The sequence below is a fragment of the Pipistrellus kuhlii genome, unplaced genomic scaffold (assembly GCF_014108245.1).
Source record: "Pipistrellus kuhlii isolate mPipKuh1 unplaced genomic scaffold, mPipKuh1.p scaffold_m20_p_4, whole genome shotgun sequence".
Taxonomy (NCBI): domain Eukaryota; kingdom Metazoa; phylum Chordata; class Mammalia; order Chiroptera; family Vespertilionidae; genus Pipistrellus; species Pipistrellus kuhlii.
In genome coordinates this window covers 47,876,471-47,892,181 of record NW_023425540.1, presented here as the reverse complement: position 1 = coordinate 47,892,181, position 15,711 = coordinate 47,876,471, and the positions used below count along the sequence as shown (strand labels likewise).

The following is a 15,711-nucleotide window of genomic DNA, read 5'->3' as shown; positions in this document are numbered from 1 at the left end:
TGAAGAAGAGGAAAACAGAGCTGTCAGTGAAGGGTAGCAGTTTCAGCCATAATTTACCTGTACACATAAAATTAACGTTCCTTCCAAATATTTTGTGCAAAAATATGTCAGTTTTTACTGTAGATAGAGTGTATCTACATAGTAGACATATGAGATAATAATAGATGTCATAAGCATATTCATTCACCTTTATCATATGGTTTCTAGTTTTGTTCTGAGTAAATACAATAAATCAATTAAGTAAAAACTCTAAGCAGATTGCTATTGAACTGAGATTTTTTTAAAAGCATTTTGTAAAACTAGGGTAGATTGACCGTTTTTGTTTTTGTTTTTATGTTTGAATTATAATGAATATCAATTACCATAGTTTGAGAAAGTACCAATGGCAAAATGCTTATTGTTATAGAAAGTATACCATAATGTTTTTGTGATATTAAGTTTCATGTATTTCAGAATCAGTATTTGACAATAAAATTGAAAGGAGATTTTTAGACTCATAGTGAATAATAGTGGAGGGAAAAGATTGGGATATATGAGTGTACAACTTAAGTACTAGTTACTTTATTACTAGCTTCTGTTATTAGAAGATGATACAGGCACTCATTTATTCAGTGATACAGGAATGTTTTCAGTCAACCAACACTTTTCTTGGTCACTTATAATCATTCAAGGGTTGTTGCCAGACACAAGGGATCAGAAATAAACAATGAGGCTTGAATGTGATAACTGCTATTATAGAGGATGTTTGGGGGCATAAGACAAGAGCCTAGTAATGTCCATGGGATGGGTCAGGAAATATATCCAAACAGCAAGGGAGCTTGAATTTACTCGTAGAACTGTAGTACTGAGAGAGGACAGAGGGAAAGGGATGGAGATGGGATACAAGCATTGGAGAGAAGTTGTGGATTTGAGGTGAGGTATCCTACAGATGAGTGAGAGAGAAGTCTGAAAAATTAGTAGCAGACCACAATTTGTATGACATACTCAAAAGTTTGAATTTATTCTGAAATCAGTAAGAAAACAATGAAGAATTTTAGAGCAAGGGAGTAACATCAGATTATTATGTCAGAAAAATATCTAAGCCTAAGATTTTGGAGAATGAGTTGGAATGGAGAAAACTAAAAGCAGAGAGACAAATAGGAAACCATTACATTTTTTTTCTCTCTCTCAAATTGAGTATGTGAATGTGCTAAGGAAAGTATTATTCAATTACCATGCATTTATGATGCCTTTTAATAATTATCTTTAAATTATCTTAAAATTCTTTCAGTTAATGATAGTAATCAATTAAGAGTCATAAAATTATTTCCAGTTAATTGACAAAGAAGATTTTGTTTTCTGTTTAGGGTTGTAATGACATTTTTTAATGGATGTGTCCCATGGGGACCCAGTCATTTTCATCTATATTTTATGACACTTTCTTATAGTACTGTTTATTCATGCAATGTTTCTAGTTATTTATGGGCTAATTTTTTTCTTGATTTAACAAATCTAATGGAATTGCAACTTTACCAGCGAGGAAGGAGATATCTGAAAATAGTCATTATTTGTCTGCTATATGTTCATATATTCTTAAATGATTAAAGAGTTAAATAGTAAATGTTTTCTTAACTGAAATGAATTATACAACATAAAAATTGAACAAATAATTTTTTCTTGCAAATACTGAACTTTGCACTTTTTAAAAATATGCCAAAAAATTACTCATAAATGTCGATAATCTCTGTCATTTACACTTTTTCAATTTCATGTGCCTTCTCCTCAAAGAAAGAAATTTAGTTTAGTTCTCTACTACATTTTACCACAGCGTTATTTTTAATTCATTTATGTGCTACCATGTTTCCCTGAAAATAAGACATCCTCCAAAAATAAGACCTACTTACAGGTTTTCCTCTGAGTGAAATATAAGGCATGCCCCCAATATAAGGGCCCCCCTAGGCTAAACATGAGAGATTTGGTCCACTGATTCTGAAAGAAATGGAGCCACAAGAAATTCACCAGGAAATTCAGGAATTGGATTGTTATAATGATGTTCCAGAAGATGATGACATGATTGTCATTGAATAAATGAGTAAATTCTTGATACTGTAGGATTCGCAGTTTGTCTGGTTTGTGTTGACAACTACCATACTACTGTACCATAGGCAAGTAATAAATTTCCTTTATTTTCATTTAACAATAAATGTGTACCGTACTCTTCTTCATGGAAAAATAAGACATCCCCTGAAAATAAGGCCTAGCGCATCTTTGGGAGCAAAAATTAATATAAGACACTGTCTTATTTTCAGGGAAACAGGGTATATCACAGTAATGCCATTTAAGAAATTTAAAAATCACTATTACTCATTATGGAAAAACTAGTGGCCCAGTGTATGAAATATCATGCACTAGAGGAGGGGTCCCTAAGCCTGGCTTGCTCCTCTCACAGTCCAGAAAACCTCAGGGGTGGGAGGGGACTTGGTGATCAGAGGAAGGTGATGCCTCATCACACCTCTGCTGCTGCAACTGCCGGCAGTGCAAGCCTCAGCCGGCCCTGGTTACCTGGGGGGACTGGGCAGCCAACATCTGAGGTTTGCCTGCACCTTGGGCATTAGCTGGGAAGCCACCATCCAAGGCTTGCCTGTGCCTCGAGCCAGCCCTGGGCAGTTGGGGGCTGAGGGGACTGTGGGACTCTAGAAGCAGGCACATGAAGTGGTTGGGCACCTTTCGCTCTGGTCGGGCTGAGGGGACTAGGTGCCGCCATCTTGTGGCTGTGGGTGCCACCATCTTTGAGGGTGGGACAGTCAATTAGCATATTTCCTCCTTATTGGCTGTGGGTGCTACCATCTTTGTGCTGGTATGAGGGTCAATTAGCATATTCCCTCTTAATTAGATAGGATAAGTGGATAATAAGTTTATTATTTTATTACATTAGGACACGTATTTATCAATCTCTTGCATTTGAATTTTAATATATTTAGTCATTTAATCCATGTGATATTTCCAGTGTTGGGCATTACAAATCTTCAACAAAAAAAAGAAGGAATGGAAGAACTTTAGGAAATTATTTTAACTCATAACTATGGTACCTGTTTTGAAGATTTGAAAATTATCTTCTACTAAGACAATCTATTGCTCTGAGTATATGTTGAACATCACTGTTTTTACAAGCCTCTTTCTAGAATGAAGGATCTAATTTTACTGTTATCTTTTTGTTGTCTTCTTTTTCTCTTCTTTCTCTTTCTTTCCTCTGTCTGAATGTGGAGGAGAGATACAGTGATCACCTAACCTTAATGAGATTTTAAGACAAAAACCAAACAAACAGAAAACTCCATAGAATATAATGGAATTTATTATAGGGTAATTTACTTACTTACAGGGATGTAGGATCGGAGTGGACAAAGGACCCCAAGAGTTTCATGCTGCTAGACAATAAATGTGTTACAATAAATGTTCTCTAGAAGTGCTGAATTCTAAAGATTGACAAGACAAAGAAAGCAGTATGAGTGGGACCATACCTCCTGGTGGTGTTGTGGATCATTTACTGACTTTAACATCAGTGTGATAGTCTCTCAGCTGTTATGTCCTTCTGGCCATTACTGACAGGAATCTTTATGGTTACATTGTGTAGGCTTACAGAACACAGCTTGTAATCATTAATTACAAGCCCATGTGTGCTGGCCAGGACTGGTCTTAACTAACGTTAAATCAAGGATAGAGAAAATGCAGCTTACAAAGATGGAGACAGTTTTTCACACCAACAACCTATGCATCCTCCTCCTCCTTTTATTGCATTCTAATTTAGGACTGAGTTTCAAATCGGCATTGTTTTTATTAGACGTTAGCATTATTGAAAAAATACAATTCTCTGAAATGCTAGGCTTGGGATAAGATTGATTTAAACTTACTAATCAGAAGGCTTATTTATTCTGAGAATGGAAACCAAGAGACTCAGCATTCGATGGCTATTTACATTTTAAACAGCTCTAATACTATTTTAAGGAAGGAGAGGCTGCCATCTTGTGTTTGCTGTGTTCAGTGCAGCACAAAAGGAGGCCCATTCAAAGTCTAGTCCTGTTGGACTTAAATTATGTCTGTTATTCTAACCAATCGCATAAAATATTGAAATGCTTATCAGTGACCTGGCTCTGAAAAAATATATAAAAATAAAATATAACAGTTGGGACATGTGATTTTTTCCTACATGAGAAAACATTATATAAACCACCTAATTATTCTTTTTAAGCAATTTGATTTTAGGGTACAGAAATAAACAATTGATATTCTAAATTTTTTGAAGCAAGGAATTAACAATAATAAAATAATTAGTAATGTTTACAAATAAATTCTGAAGTTAATGCTACCTGATAAAATGAATGTTGAAAAATTGCTCTTGAAAATGACATTAATAACAAAAGGCTGAATTTTATTTTAGGGCTAGAACCTCCTATTTTCTTCTCCCATATTTACTTGCCTGTTTTAATTTCATTATTACCATAAAAAATGTTTTATGAGGGTCATGTTCCAGCTAATGACAATAAAGCACAGGAAAATGCCTGAGAACAAGTGTGCAGTTGTGATGCCTTAACTTTGAATTTGATAAGTGTTAGTGCCATCTTGTGGTTGAATGTAATATTGCAACAAATAAACAGGCACATGAATTTATTGTTTTAGGGGTTTTGTTCGTTTGTGTTTTGTTTTTGTACCAACAAACTAAAATTGTTGGTATAATATATTTATTAGAGATTAACCACATGTTAATTGCTTGGATTTATTGTGTGGGTTATTGTAATAAAATTCCTTGATTTTATTGGGAAATGTATTACAATAAAAGAACCTCCAAAAACATGTAGAACTTTCTTATCTACAAAAGATAATAAGGCAGCATTTCCCAAAAAGAGACAGGGGATTCTTAATCTTGCAATATGAGCTTAAGAAAAGTAGGTCAGCCGAAACCGGTTTGGCTCAGCGGTAGAGCGTCGGTCTGCGGACTGAAAGGTCCCGGGTTCGGTCCCGGGTTCGATTCCGGTCAAGGGCATGTACGTTGGTTGCGGGCACATCCCCGGTGGCGGGTGTGCAAGAGGCAGCTGGTCGATGTTTCTCATCAACGTTTCTAGCTCTCTATCTCTCTCCCTTCCTCTCTGTAAAAAAATCAATAAAATATATTTTTTTAAAAAAAGAAAAGTAGGTAAAAAAAGTCTGATAAATGCTGCATGTCATGTCCCCATCTTGGAGAGTCCATTTACTTATTTAAAGGCCATACGGGGTTAATTTCCAAAATATATAAAAGAACATACACAGGACGAAAACAATCCAATTAAAAATAGATTGAGAGATAACACACACTGGAATAAAACTGCTAAAATAAAAAGAAAACGGGCAGAGGACCTGAATAGACACTTCTCCAAAGAGGACATGCAGCTGGCCAACAGACATATGAAAAAATGCTCAACATCACCAATCATCAGAGAGATGTGAAATAAAACCACTCACACCTTTCAGAATGGCTACTATCAACAAATCAACATATAACAAGTGTTGGTAAGGATATAGAGAAAAGGGAACCCTCATACACTGCTGGTGGGAATGCAGGCCAGTATAGCCACTGTGGAAAATAGTATGGAGTTCCTTCAAAACACTAAAAATGGAGCTGCCTTTTGACTAGTCCCACTTCTGGGAATATATTCTAATAATCCCAAAACAGCAATCAGAAAGTATATATTCACCCCTATGTTCAGAGCAGTGTTATTTATAATAACTAAGGTCAGGAAACAACCCAAGCGCCCATCAGTAGGTGAGTGGATAAAAAAGATGTGGTACAATTACACAGTAGAATACTATGCAGCCATAAAAAAGAAAAGACCTCTTACTTTTTACGACAGCATGGATGGACCTGGAGATTATCATGCTAAGTGAAATAAACCAGTTGGAGAAAGACAAAGGCCATATGATCTCACTTATATGTGGAATCTAATGAACAAAATAAACTGACAAACAAAATAGAACCAGAGGTATGAATATATGAAACAAACTGTACAGAGGTGGGGGAAGGATGAGGGCAGTGGATGGAGGAAGGTGAAGAGTTTAGCCAAAGAAAATATCTGCAAAGCCCATGGACACAGACAACAGAGTGGTGAAGGCCAGAGGAAGGAGGGGCAGGAACTGGATGTAGGTGGGTAAAGAGGGGGAAATGGGGGATATCTGTAATAGTGTCAACAATATATTTTCTTTAAAGGCTATAGGAAACAAATCCATTTAATTTTGTTTTAAACCAGCGTTTACAAATATGCTTGACCACAGAACTCTTTTTTTTCCTTAATGCTAATAATACCTATTCATGTTATCCAATAATAAATTGCTGAAATAAATTTGGAAAATCACTTTCAAACATAGAAGATTACATGCAAAATTTTTACTCACTCTCAATGAAACAATGACTTCCAATTCTGTAAGCTGTAATCATAAACTGAGGGTTTTGAACTATTAAGGACTCTAAGTCACTAAAGTTAATAACTTGAAAACAATTAGAATATTTTAAAGAAACATGACTATTAAAAATATTAAATTTTAATGATAGTCCCAGAGGGCTAATCAATGGTTGCAAAGAGAAGTATAGCACATTTTATTCTATGGAGTCAAAACAAAGTGAGGAAAGTCAGGTGATATTGGCTCCCATGAGTGTGCAAATGACTCTGTCACTCCTGTAGTTCTGACTATGAAATTTGCTAACATATTTACTATCTCCAATCCAGATCATCCTGTGGCCAAATATGCATGTTAATAAAATATATTTAACTTTTTTTCAGAGTCCTAAAAACAGCCTTTCCCTTTCAATTATACCAATCCTTGAGATCTTTGTGCCTGTCACAGGCTAAAATATCTATCCCTAATCCTTAACTTAATGCTTAGACCTACTCTTAATTAGCTGGATTGTTTTTCTTCAGGCTACAGGATATTTACTGCCTCAAGTGGTCAAATGGCATCATGGATATAATGTGAAGTTCTGATTCTGTACTAAGTACTGAAGATTTTATAAAAGTGACCCCAAAGACTCCGGTATTATATTTTAGCAGGTAGTAGCAGTATGTCAATGCTTTTCAAAATGAAAGACAATAAATGGTCTAGGCCACGACGGAGAAAATATCATACAAATGGGTACATGGGTTTTAATAACCCTCAATATATGTTTTACAACACTCTCAATTCCCAGTTCCTCAGCCCTAAGTTGGGAACTGCTGTTAATAATAGTCATTTTAAGTACTGAACATTTTTATTGCATTGAGTTCCCTAACGAATACATTAAAACAGGTTACGGTGATATACCCTGCATTTACATTTATAAATATTTTTTTTCAAGTTTGTACCATAATGATAAAATCAAACTACCCAAATGGGAATTTCATGTGGGAAATTGGGGCCATTATTTCATTAGGCTCAGGCCTACTAGTAGGTGCATTAAAAATAAGGCATTACATTTACTTGAGGAATGTGGAGAGTTTTGAGAGGGCCTCTGAGAGATTCAATAAGAAAAACCAAATCCTATAATGCACCTTATGCCAACCATAGATATTTATGTGTCATTGAGATTAGTGGAGGAGGGTAAAGGAGGGCTATTAATAGTGAGTTTAAGGAGATCAGAATCATAATTGTAATGCCAATATTCATATGGTGCTTTTCAGTTTTCATAGGCCCACTCATATTTTCCTTTAAATTATATAAACATAGTTATCAATTATAACTTCAGCTTGGGGAGAAAACTGAAAAATCAAACAAAGTTTTATTATAAGTGCCTCGAATAGAGAGTTATTTCCTGAAGATGAAGGTTGTCACACACTGGAATGATTTACTTGGGGTCAGCAATGATACACCTTCTCTAGGAATTCTTAATAAGGACATAGACTCATTAGACCAAGACTGGTCTCAGTCATCAGTCAAAATGAGACATGGTATAATATCTGTGTAAGTACTATGTAAAGGCCCTTCTCTCTTGCAGGTGTAGTAGAAAAGACACATGCATTAGAGTCAAATAGTCTTGATTGCAATCCTAACCATCTCTTGCTAGCTGTGTGTCCATAAGCAACTTACTTGGCAGCTCTGATTTTCTTTATTATTTTGGGGACTTAGGAGATGCTAAGGGATAATCTCCAGAGCACTTCATAAACATGTGTTCCCTTCTCCCTGATTCCTTCCTCTGAGACTGTCATTCTTTCCTAACATTCTAAAGCGGAAACTTCTGAGCAAAAGAGAATATGGAACCACGGACTAAATTGAAGCCAAATTTGAGACTCATCTTTTCCTAATTAAAGTAGGATAAAATTTTAGCAGCATCTGTAAGTCTAAAACTCCTTAAAGCAGCCAAGATTATGGATCATCCTTTTTATTTATTTATTTTTTTAATTTTTTTTTTATGGATCATCCTTTTTAGAGTGAACCCGATGATACCAAGAGAAATGCCAGATTAATCACTATCATTTATAACATGAATTACATTTACTTATGCAGCATGCAATAGATTTTAAATTTTTAAATTTTTTTAAAATATATTTTATTGATTTTTTACAGAGAGGAATGGAGAGAGATAGAGAGCTAGAAACGTCGATGAGAGAGAAACATCGACCAGCTGCCTCTTGCACACCCCGTACTGGAGATGTGCCTGCAACCAATGTACATGCCCCTGATTGGAATCGAACCCGGGACCTTTCAGTCCGCAGACCGACGCTCTACCACTGAGCCAAACCGCCTTTGGCTGCTATAGATTTTTTTAAAATATCAGAACAGGGTTACAATATTGAGTACAGGAGGTTGATAATAATTATTATTATTATAATAAATACTTCGCTGTCACTTTAATATTTCAGGAAAATTTTAGGAAAATACTCTTAACCCTTATTTTCCAGGTGCTAAGCTTTGTTTTTTATTCCTTGAAATACTTGCTGGTGAGTAGATGAGCTATTCTCTTGCCTCCATAGAAAGGCATAATTAACTTGGATCAATCTGCTTTTCTTTAACAGGGACAAGTGACCCATATGTGAAGTTTAAAATTGGAGGAAAAGAAGTTTTTAGAAGTAAAATAATACACAAGAACCTCAATCCTGTGTGGGAGGAGAAAGCGTGCATTCTTGTCGATCATCTCAGAGAGCCATTGTATGTGAAGGTGAGCCATTTTTGTTTTTGTTTGTTTGTTTTTCACTAATGCAATTTGACATAAAAATCCCTGTTAATGGCTTTTTGTCCTGTCTTTCTGTCTGATAAAAATTTTCACCAGAGATATAAGCTGCTGTGCACAATTCAAGTCTGTGGATGATGTGATAAAAATGAGATTGAGGGGAAGGGGAGGGATGGGAGCATGTCTCTTCAGGATAGTACTATTGCCAGTCGCTCATTGAGGAGGATTATGAAGTCCGCTTCTTCCTACTTTGTGTGGTTGACTGGTTTAGTGCACTTTGGGAACATATGCAAACAAGAGTCCATGTAAGCTAACAACAAGGAAAGCTTACACAGAACCAGCCTTTCTGATTAAGAATGATATCAGGACCTTTATCAGTCCTGAGTACAAATCAAACACTTTACTTGGAAAACAAGGAAGGTAAAGATAATGGGGGAGAAATACTAATATTCCTGTCTCTATTATATTGTCAAAGATGAAAAGAAAAAAAAAAGTCTGTTCTCTGGCTGAATATAGTTTTTTAAAGGAGGATAACCTTAGGAAAGGGTTACAACCCTAATTCCTTGTTTTATTTTCATACTTGACTTTCCTTTAATTCATATTTCTAGGTACATATATTCATTTTGGCTCCTATGTTCCGGGGACCTGTTCAGGGACTAAACCTTTTTCTGTCTTTCTACCACATGCCTCATCCTTTTCTCTAAATTGTCACAACTGGTACATGAGCCAGAAATCTCATATCATCGCTCTTTCAGCAGTTCTGGACATCCTCCTTTCCTTCAGCTCTTCATTTGTATTGCTCTCAGTTGTTTCGCTTCTCCACATAAAGAAAAAAGTAGTCAAGGTTTTATTAAATTCATAGCACGACAACTTATAAGATCAATGAATAGAGAATTTCCTAAGTCTACAGTTGATAAATTTCTAGAATTCATTTTGGGGAGAATAGACCTATTTCACATAAGAAATAGTCTCAATAGATATTAGCTAAAGAAAATCAAACAGAATTAGTGAGCTGAACTTTAATATATACTATATGGTGGCATAAAAAATATTGCGAGAGTATCCATCACCAACTCCTCCCACCAAATAGACGATCTTCAGGGTCAGAGATGTTTCTCCCTTGCCCCACACTTCTAGAAGGAAAGAAATGTCTACATGAGAAAAAAAAAAAAAAAAGAAAAGAAAGAAAAGAAATACCTTCATAATAAAGTACTGAGATCAGAGATGAAAAAAAAAATTTAAGAGAGACAAGTGGGATGTAAAGGAAATTTTCTTTCTGGGGAGGTTTAGAAGAGATGAGTTAGAACAGCTACAATCATGAAGAAAATGGGTTGAAAAAGAAATCAGGGGTGAATAAGGACAGCACTGAGATAGCTGGATCTCATTTAATGTCCCTAAGAGAAAAATCAGGGGAAGAAAAGGAGTAACTTTTATTTACCTATGTTGTGGATCTGTTTCTTTAATGGGATACTACACTATGACAGGCAGATCACCAGTCTTTACAAGTAGATATGAACTTACCAAAATTACAGTAGATATTGGTTGAGTTCTTTCACTTTTTTCAAACCTCAGAGGGAAGATAGGGGAGGGTGGGGGTAAGGGGAAGACATCAACTAAAGGACCTGTATGCATACATATAAACCTAACCAAGGGCCACAGAAAACAGGGGGGTGAGAGCATGAGTGTGTATGTGGTCAGGGGTGGTAGGTAATGGGGGAATAAGGAAACATATATAACACCTTATTCAATAAAGAAATTTAAAAAAAGAATGAGTATTAATCTATGTAAAAATCCAAATGTCAAAATAAATCTCCTAATTGGGTAAAAAAAATAAAATAAAATAAAAAGATGGGGAAAAAATGTCTAGGTGTGAGAGAGCAAGAATGTACACATAGATACACTTGTCCTGTCAATGGAGACAGTGACACTGTGTGCAGGTGAATGACACGCTGTGAGCACAGAGGCTGGGAGGGAGCACCCGAGGGTTGCTTTTCTTTGTCTATACTTGGAGTTCTCCGTGTACAACTTATGGCCACGGCTTCACCTCTACCATACAGAAGGTACACAGTGGATAGTAAAACTTTTTAAGTTAAACAGGAATCACACTGGCCTCTCAAATACTAGCACATATACAGAATGATCATATTTTATTTTATCTATTATCTTATGCTTTTTAATATGCTTTGATATTTTTACTTTGATTTTTATTTTCTGTTAATTGCATAGAGCTTCTTTTGAAAAAAAAAAAATCTCTAAATTTTTGCTTTATTTTTTGTTTCATTTTATTCACTTTTTGCCTAACCTTGGACACACAAGGATCTAAATAAAATGCATTGGTAGAAATGGTATTTGAAGTCAGTAGAATTTCATGGAAATTGCATCGTTTTCATGGTCTCCACACAGCCTTGTGCTGTTGACTGGCTTGATTTTAATATGATGTCCACAGCCTGCATGAGGGGAGATGAATCTTGCCTGAAAGATTTCTTAGGGACCAACCAATTCCGTGGTGACAGGGAATATGAAAATGTACCCATGAACTGAATGGCTATAAAATATTAAGTGCACTACTTTCCCATATCTACTCAGAGGTAAAAGAATCCATGTCTACCCTGGGGTCTGATTTCTGTCGATGGAAAGCTCACCAAGGGAAATACTAGTAACACAGGTTACAAAATCACATTAAAGTTTCAGTGCTTGTACTGAAACTTCCTAGTATAAACAGATTTAAAAAAAAAAAAAATCTGGTACTGGATTTCTGCACAAAATAAATAAGATTTTACTTTGCATTTAGTTTGAATGGAAGGAAAATATTCCTTCCATTCTGAATACCTTCACAGTAAGGGCAGGAGGTGTAAACTAGTGTGGAGGAAGGGACTGGAAAATCATTTATAATAAGGTAGGAGTAGAAGTAGGGAGTTAAAATGTGGTACTCCTAAACTGAGACAGGAGCCTCTGGAGCCTGCTCTGTATCCTCAGCGATCCTCTGGCACATCATTAAACAATGCGGTAAAGTCAGCATCCATTTCCACTGAATTGAATAAAAATTCTCCATCGTCATTTCCCTGTCTCTGTTATCTAAGGTACACAGTGAAAACCCAGAGTTTTAATGAGAGAGACAGAAATACTACAAAGAGGAAATGTTTGTGTAAATTGTTGCTTGTTTGGCCTAATAATGAGCTTGAAACCCGGGTATTAAATTGAAGTGCTCTCTGGAATAATAGAAAAATTTTGATACTTAGGAAAACAGTTCCATCAGGGGCTATATGACTGTTTCTTAGATTGTCATTTTAACAAAAGTGGAGTTCCTTAAATAATGCATGTCTGTTTAAGCTTAAGATATACGATTGAAAAGGTACTATATGCTTGGTTCAGTTAAAGGACTACCTTACTGTCTTATGTAAAATTATTCCTCAGTAGCTTTTAAGGACCCTGAAAGGATGTCATATACCAATAACCTCCCACCCTAACTGTACATAAGATTATCCAGAAAGCTTTAAAGAATCTAGATGTTCAAGTCTCTTCACTAAAGATACTGATTCAGGACGTAGAAGATGGAGTCCATGTTTCTATGTTTAAAAAAACACACAATAGTCTATTTTGATGCACTGCTTAGGTAGGGAGTTACATTTGTAGACATTTATTTATTTATTTGTTTATTAAATATATTTTATTGATTTTTTTACAGAGAGGAAGGGAGAGAGATAGAGTTAGAAACATCGATGAGAGATAATCAACATCGATCAGCTGCCTCTTGCACACCCCCTATTGGGGATGTGCGCGCAACCAAGGTACATGCCCTTGACAGGAATCGAACCTGCGACCTTTCAGTCCGCAGGCCACCGCTCTATCCACTGAGCCAAACCAGTTTCGGCACATTTCTAGACATTTAAATGGAAACAACTGAATACTTGGAATGGAAATATGTTTGCAGTCACAAACCACGGAGAACCCAGAAAAAATTATTCTGAAGTTAGACAGTGTGGGTATTATCTTAGATGCGTGTTTTTGTTTGTTTGCTGTTTTTTGTTTTTTGTTTTTTGCATTATTCAAAAACCCATTCTAAATGCATAAATCAATAATCTCCACTATTTTATGTTTTAAAAATCTATAGGAAAACAAACCAAAGAAACAAACAAAAAACATGATTGCACATGCTTTTGTGTTATGGGCAAAGAACATGTGAGGTTATTGAGTCTTGGGATAGAATCTAGAGTCGCATCATAGCTGCCATTTACTGAGCATGGTGTTAGGTGCCTGAGCTATTGTATCTCATGTATCCTGATAATAATCCTACAAGGAAGTAACTGCTATCATCTTCTTTTTATTATTTTTTAAATTTTGTTAAGTTTATTGGAGTGATATTGGTTAGTAAAATTACATAGGTTTCAAGTGAACAATTTAATAATACACATTCATATATTGCTTTGTGTGTTCACCACCCAAAGCCAAATCTCCTTCCTGTTAGGGTCAGGCAGGTGACACGGGCTGTGAAAGAATTCACAACTAAAAGAAGAGATACAGAGAGGATGTTTATTTTACTTTCCACTCATCAATACAGGACAAGAAACAAAAAGCAGCTTCCCCTTTTAAAGGGTAATGGCTGCTGTTGCTAGGTGACAAGTAGGGGAGGAGGATTTGGGCTGAAGTGAAGTTTGTTTTTCAGGAGACAGTCTGGACAGATGTCCTAGGAAGGTGTCTTATCAGTATTTTCCCAAAACCAGAAAACATGCTTAGAGCAAAAGTTAGGAAGCGTTCCAAAGAGGCCTGTTTGAAGGGAGAGAGGGAGGGAATTTTCTACAGCTAGAGACTCCTTGGTGCAAATTATCCCTGAGTTGCAAACACAGCAGGGAGGAGGGGTATGCAAGAAGGTAGCCTTGAGAATAGCTTATCTTGTCTTGCAGTTTGAATGGAGGTGCTGTTTGAATCAGAGGAGCTAACCATCTTGGGGTCTAATTACCAGGTGCTTCTCATAAATTGTGGAAGGCTCCAGCAAAGAAAAAGAAAGGCCTTTTTTTTTCTGTCCTTACACTTCTGTCACCATATATTTGACCCTCTTTATTATTTTATACTTTCCTTCAAACCCCCCCTCCCCTTTGTCTCTGGTAACCACCATACTGTTGTCTGTCTGTCTCATTTTCTTTTTATAGGTAAATGAGACCCAGAGGGATGAAGATTGCTATGTCCACTCAGACATAAAGCAACATAGCTTCTGTTTTTCACTAAAAATGATTAACTGCAATGGCCACAGTTAGGTTTTATTTTGTTTCATTTCTTTGTTTTGCAATGTCAGTTTTATTCTTTAGAATTTAATTATTCTTTTATAGTGAAATGACTTGAGAAGAATCTTATATCTTGGGTCATATTGTATGATCTGGATACCTTCCCACTTTCTATTCCCATTTAGCCTTCTTGCTTCATTCTACTGCCAGCTTCTCTTATACAAATAGCAGTTCCCATTATCCCCCTTCGCTGAGATAGTTTTCTCCATGGCACTTATGACTACCTAACATGCATTTGTTTATTGTCTGCATCTTTTCCTTATATGGAAGACCCAAGAAATCAAAGACTGTTTAACTGCTATATTTTCAGTGCCTAGAACAGTACTTGGCAAATGGTAGGTGCTCACAAAATATTTTTTTTTCACATAAATGAATGAATAAAAGTATGAGTCATTCAAACTGTCAAGTTAAAACTCCCCAAAGCTATAATTACCTAGGAATATTTCAGTCATTTGAGCTAACAAGTCACCATTCAGGCTGATGCTGGGGGAGTTGTTTTCTGTTGTTTGCATAAAAAAACATTTTAACTGATGCACAATCTAATTCAGTTTTTATTGGGAGACAATTGAATCAGAAGCTAAACAAATGCATTTATTAGAATATGTGTTCTTTTAAACTCAGTTGAGAATGAAGAGAGGTGTTACTGAGCAGCCAAGTGATTTCTACCTAAATTTACCTATTATTTCCAACACAATGGATTGGAGTGTTCATGCAAGCCGAGATCCCATTTAATTGTTCACATTTGAATTCCCAGAACTTCACCCAGAGTGAGTGCCCAAGTTATGTTTGTTAAATTTCTGAAATTCAGTACAATAATATTTGAATCTGACTCCTTTCAATCCTAGGATTTAGGAGACAGTAACATATTCTTTTTAAGTTTTGGATTCATTATCTTCAAAATGGGAACAACACCTTGTTTGCTGAGTTGTGTAAGAATTAAATCTTAAAATCTATGTAATTCATTTAACACAATGCCTAAAATATAGTGAATATGGCGGGGGGGGGGGGGGGGAAATCCATCAGAGTTAGCTGTGCATATTGTGTGGTGGAAAAATCTTTTCCTTTTATCTCTTTTCTATGCTCTGTATTTCTGAAGCTCCACCTAAAGCGATGACAAATAGTTTATAGAACTCGAACCAAGTAGCCTAGCTTATAATTTCATAACTAATGAATGCTGATGTTTCCATTTGGTCCTGCGTTTATGCTTTTGCTGATTAATAGGAATTGAGAACTAAAGTAAACATCTAGCATTAAGACAGTGGGAAAGATTCTCACCATGAGTAAACA

At 35.9% G+C, this 15,711-nt stretch overlaps 1 protein-coding gene across 21 annotated transcripts in view; it reads left to right on the top strand.

Annotated features, from left to right (window-relative positions):
• Positions 1–15,711, top strand: part of MCTP1 (multiple C2 and transmembrane domain containing 1) — a 422,741-nt gene that overhangs the window by 175,419 nt on the left and 231,611 nt on the right. For all 21 annotated transcript variants that reach the window (XM_045571756.1, XM_045571752.1, XM_045571743.1 and 18 more), the window contains exon 3: positions 8,991–9,133. In XM_045571756.1, the coding sequence (XP_045427712.1) occupies positions 8,991–9,133 (143 nt within the window). The remainder of the gene's footprint in view (positions 1–8,990; positions 9,134–15,711) is intronic.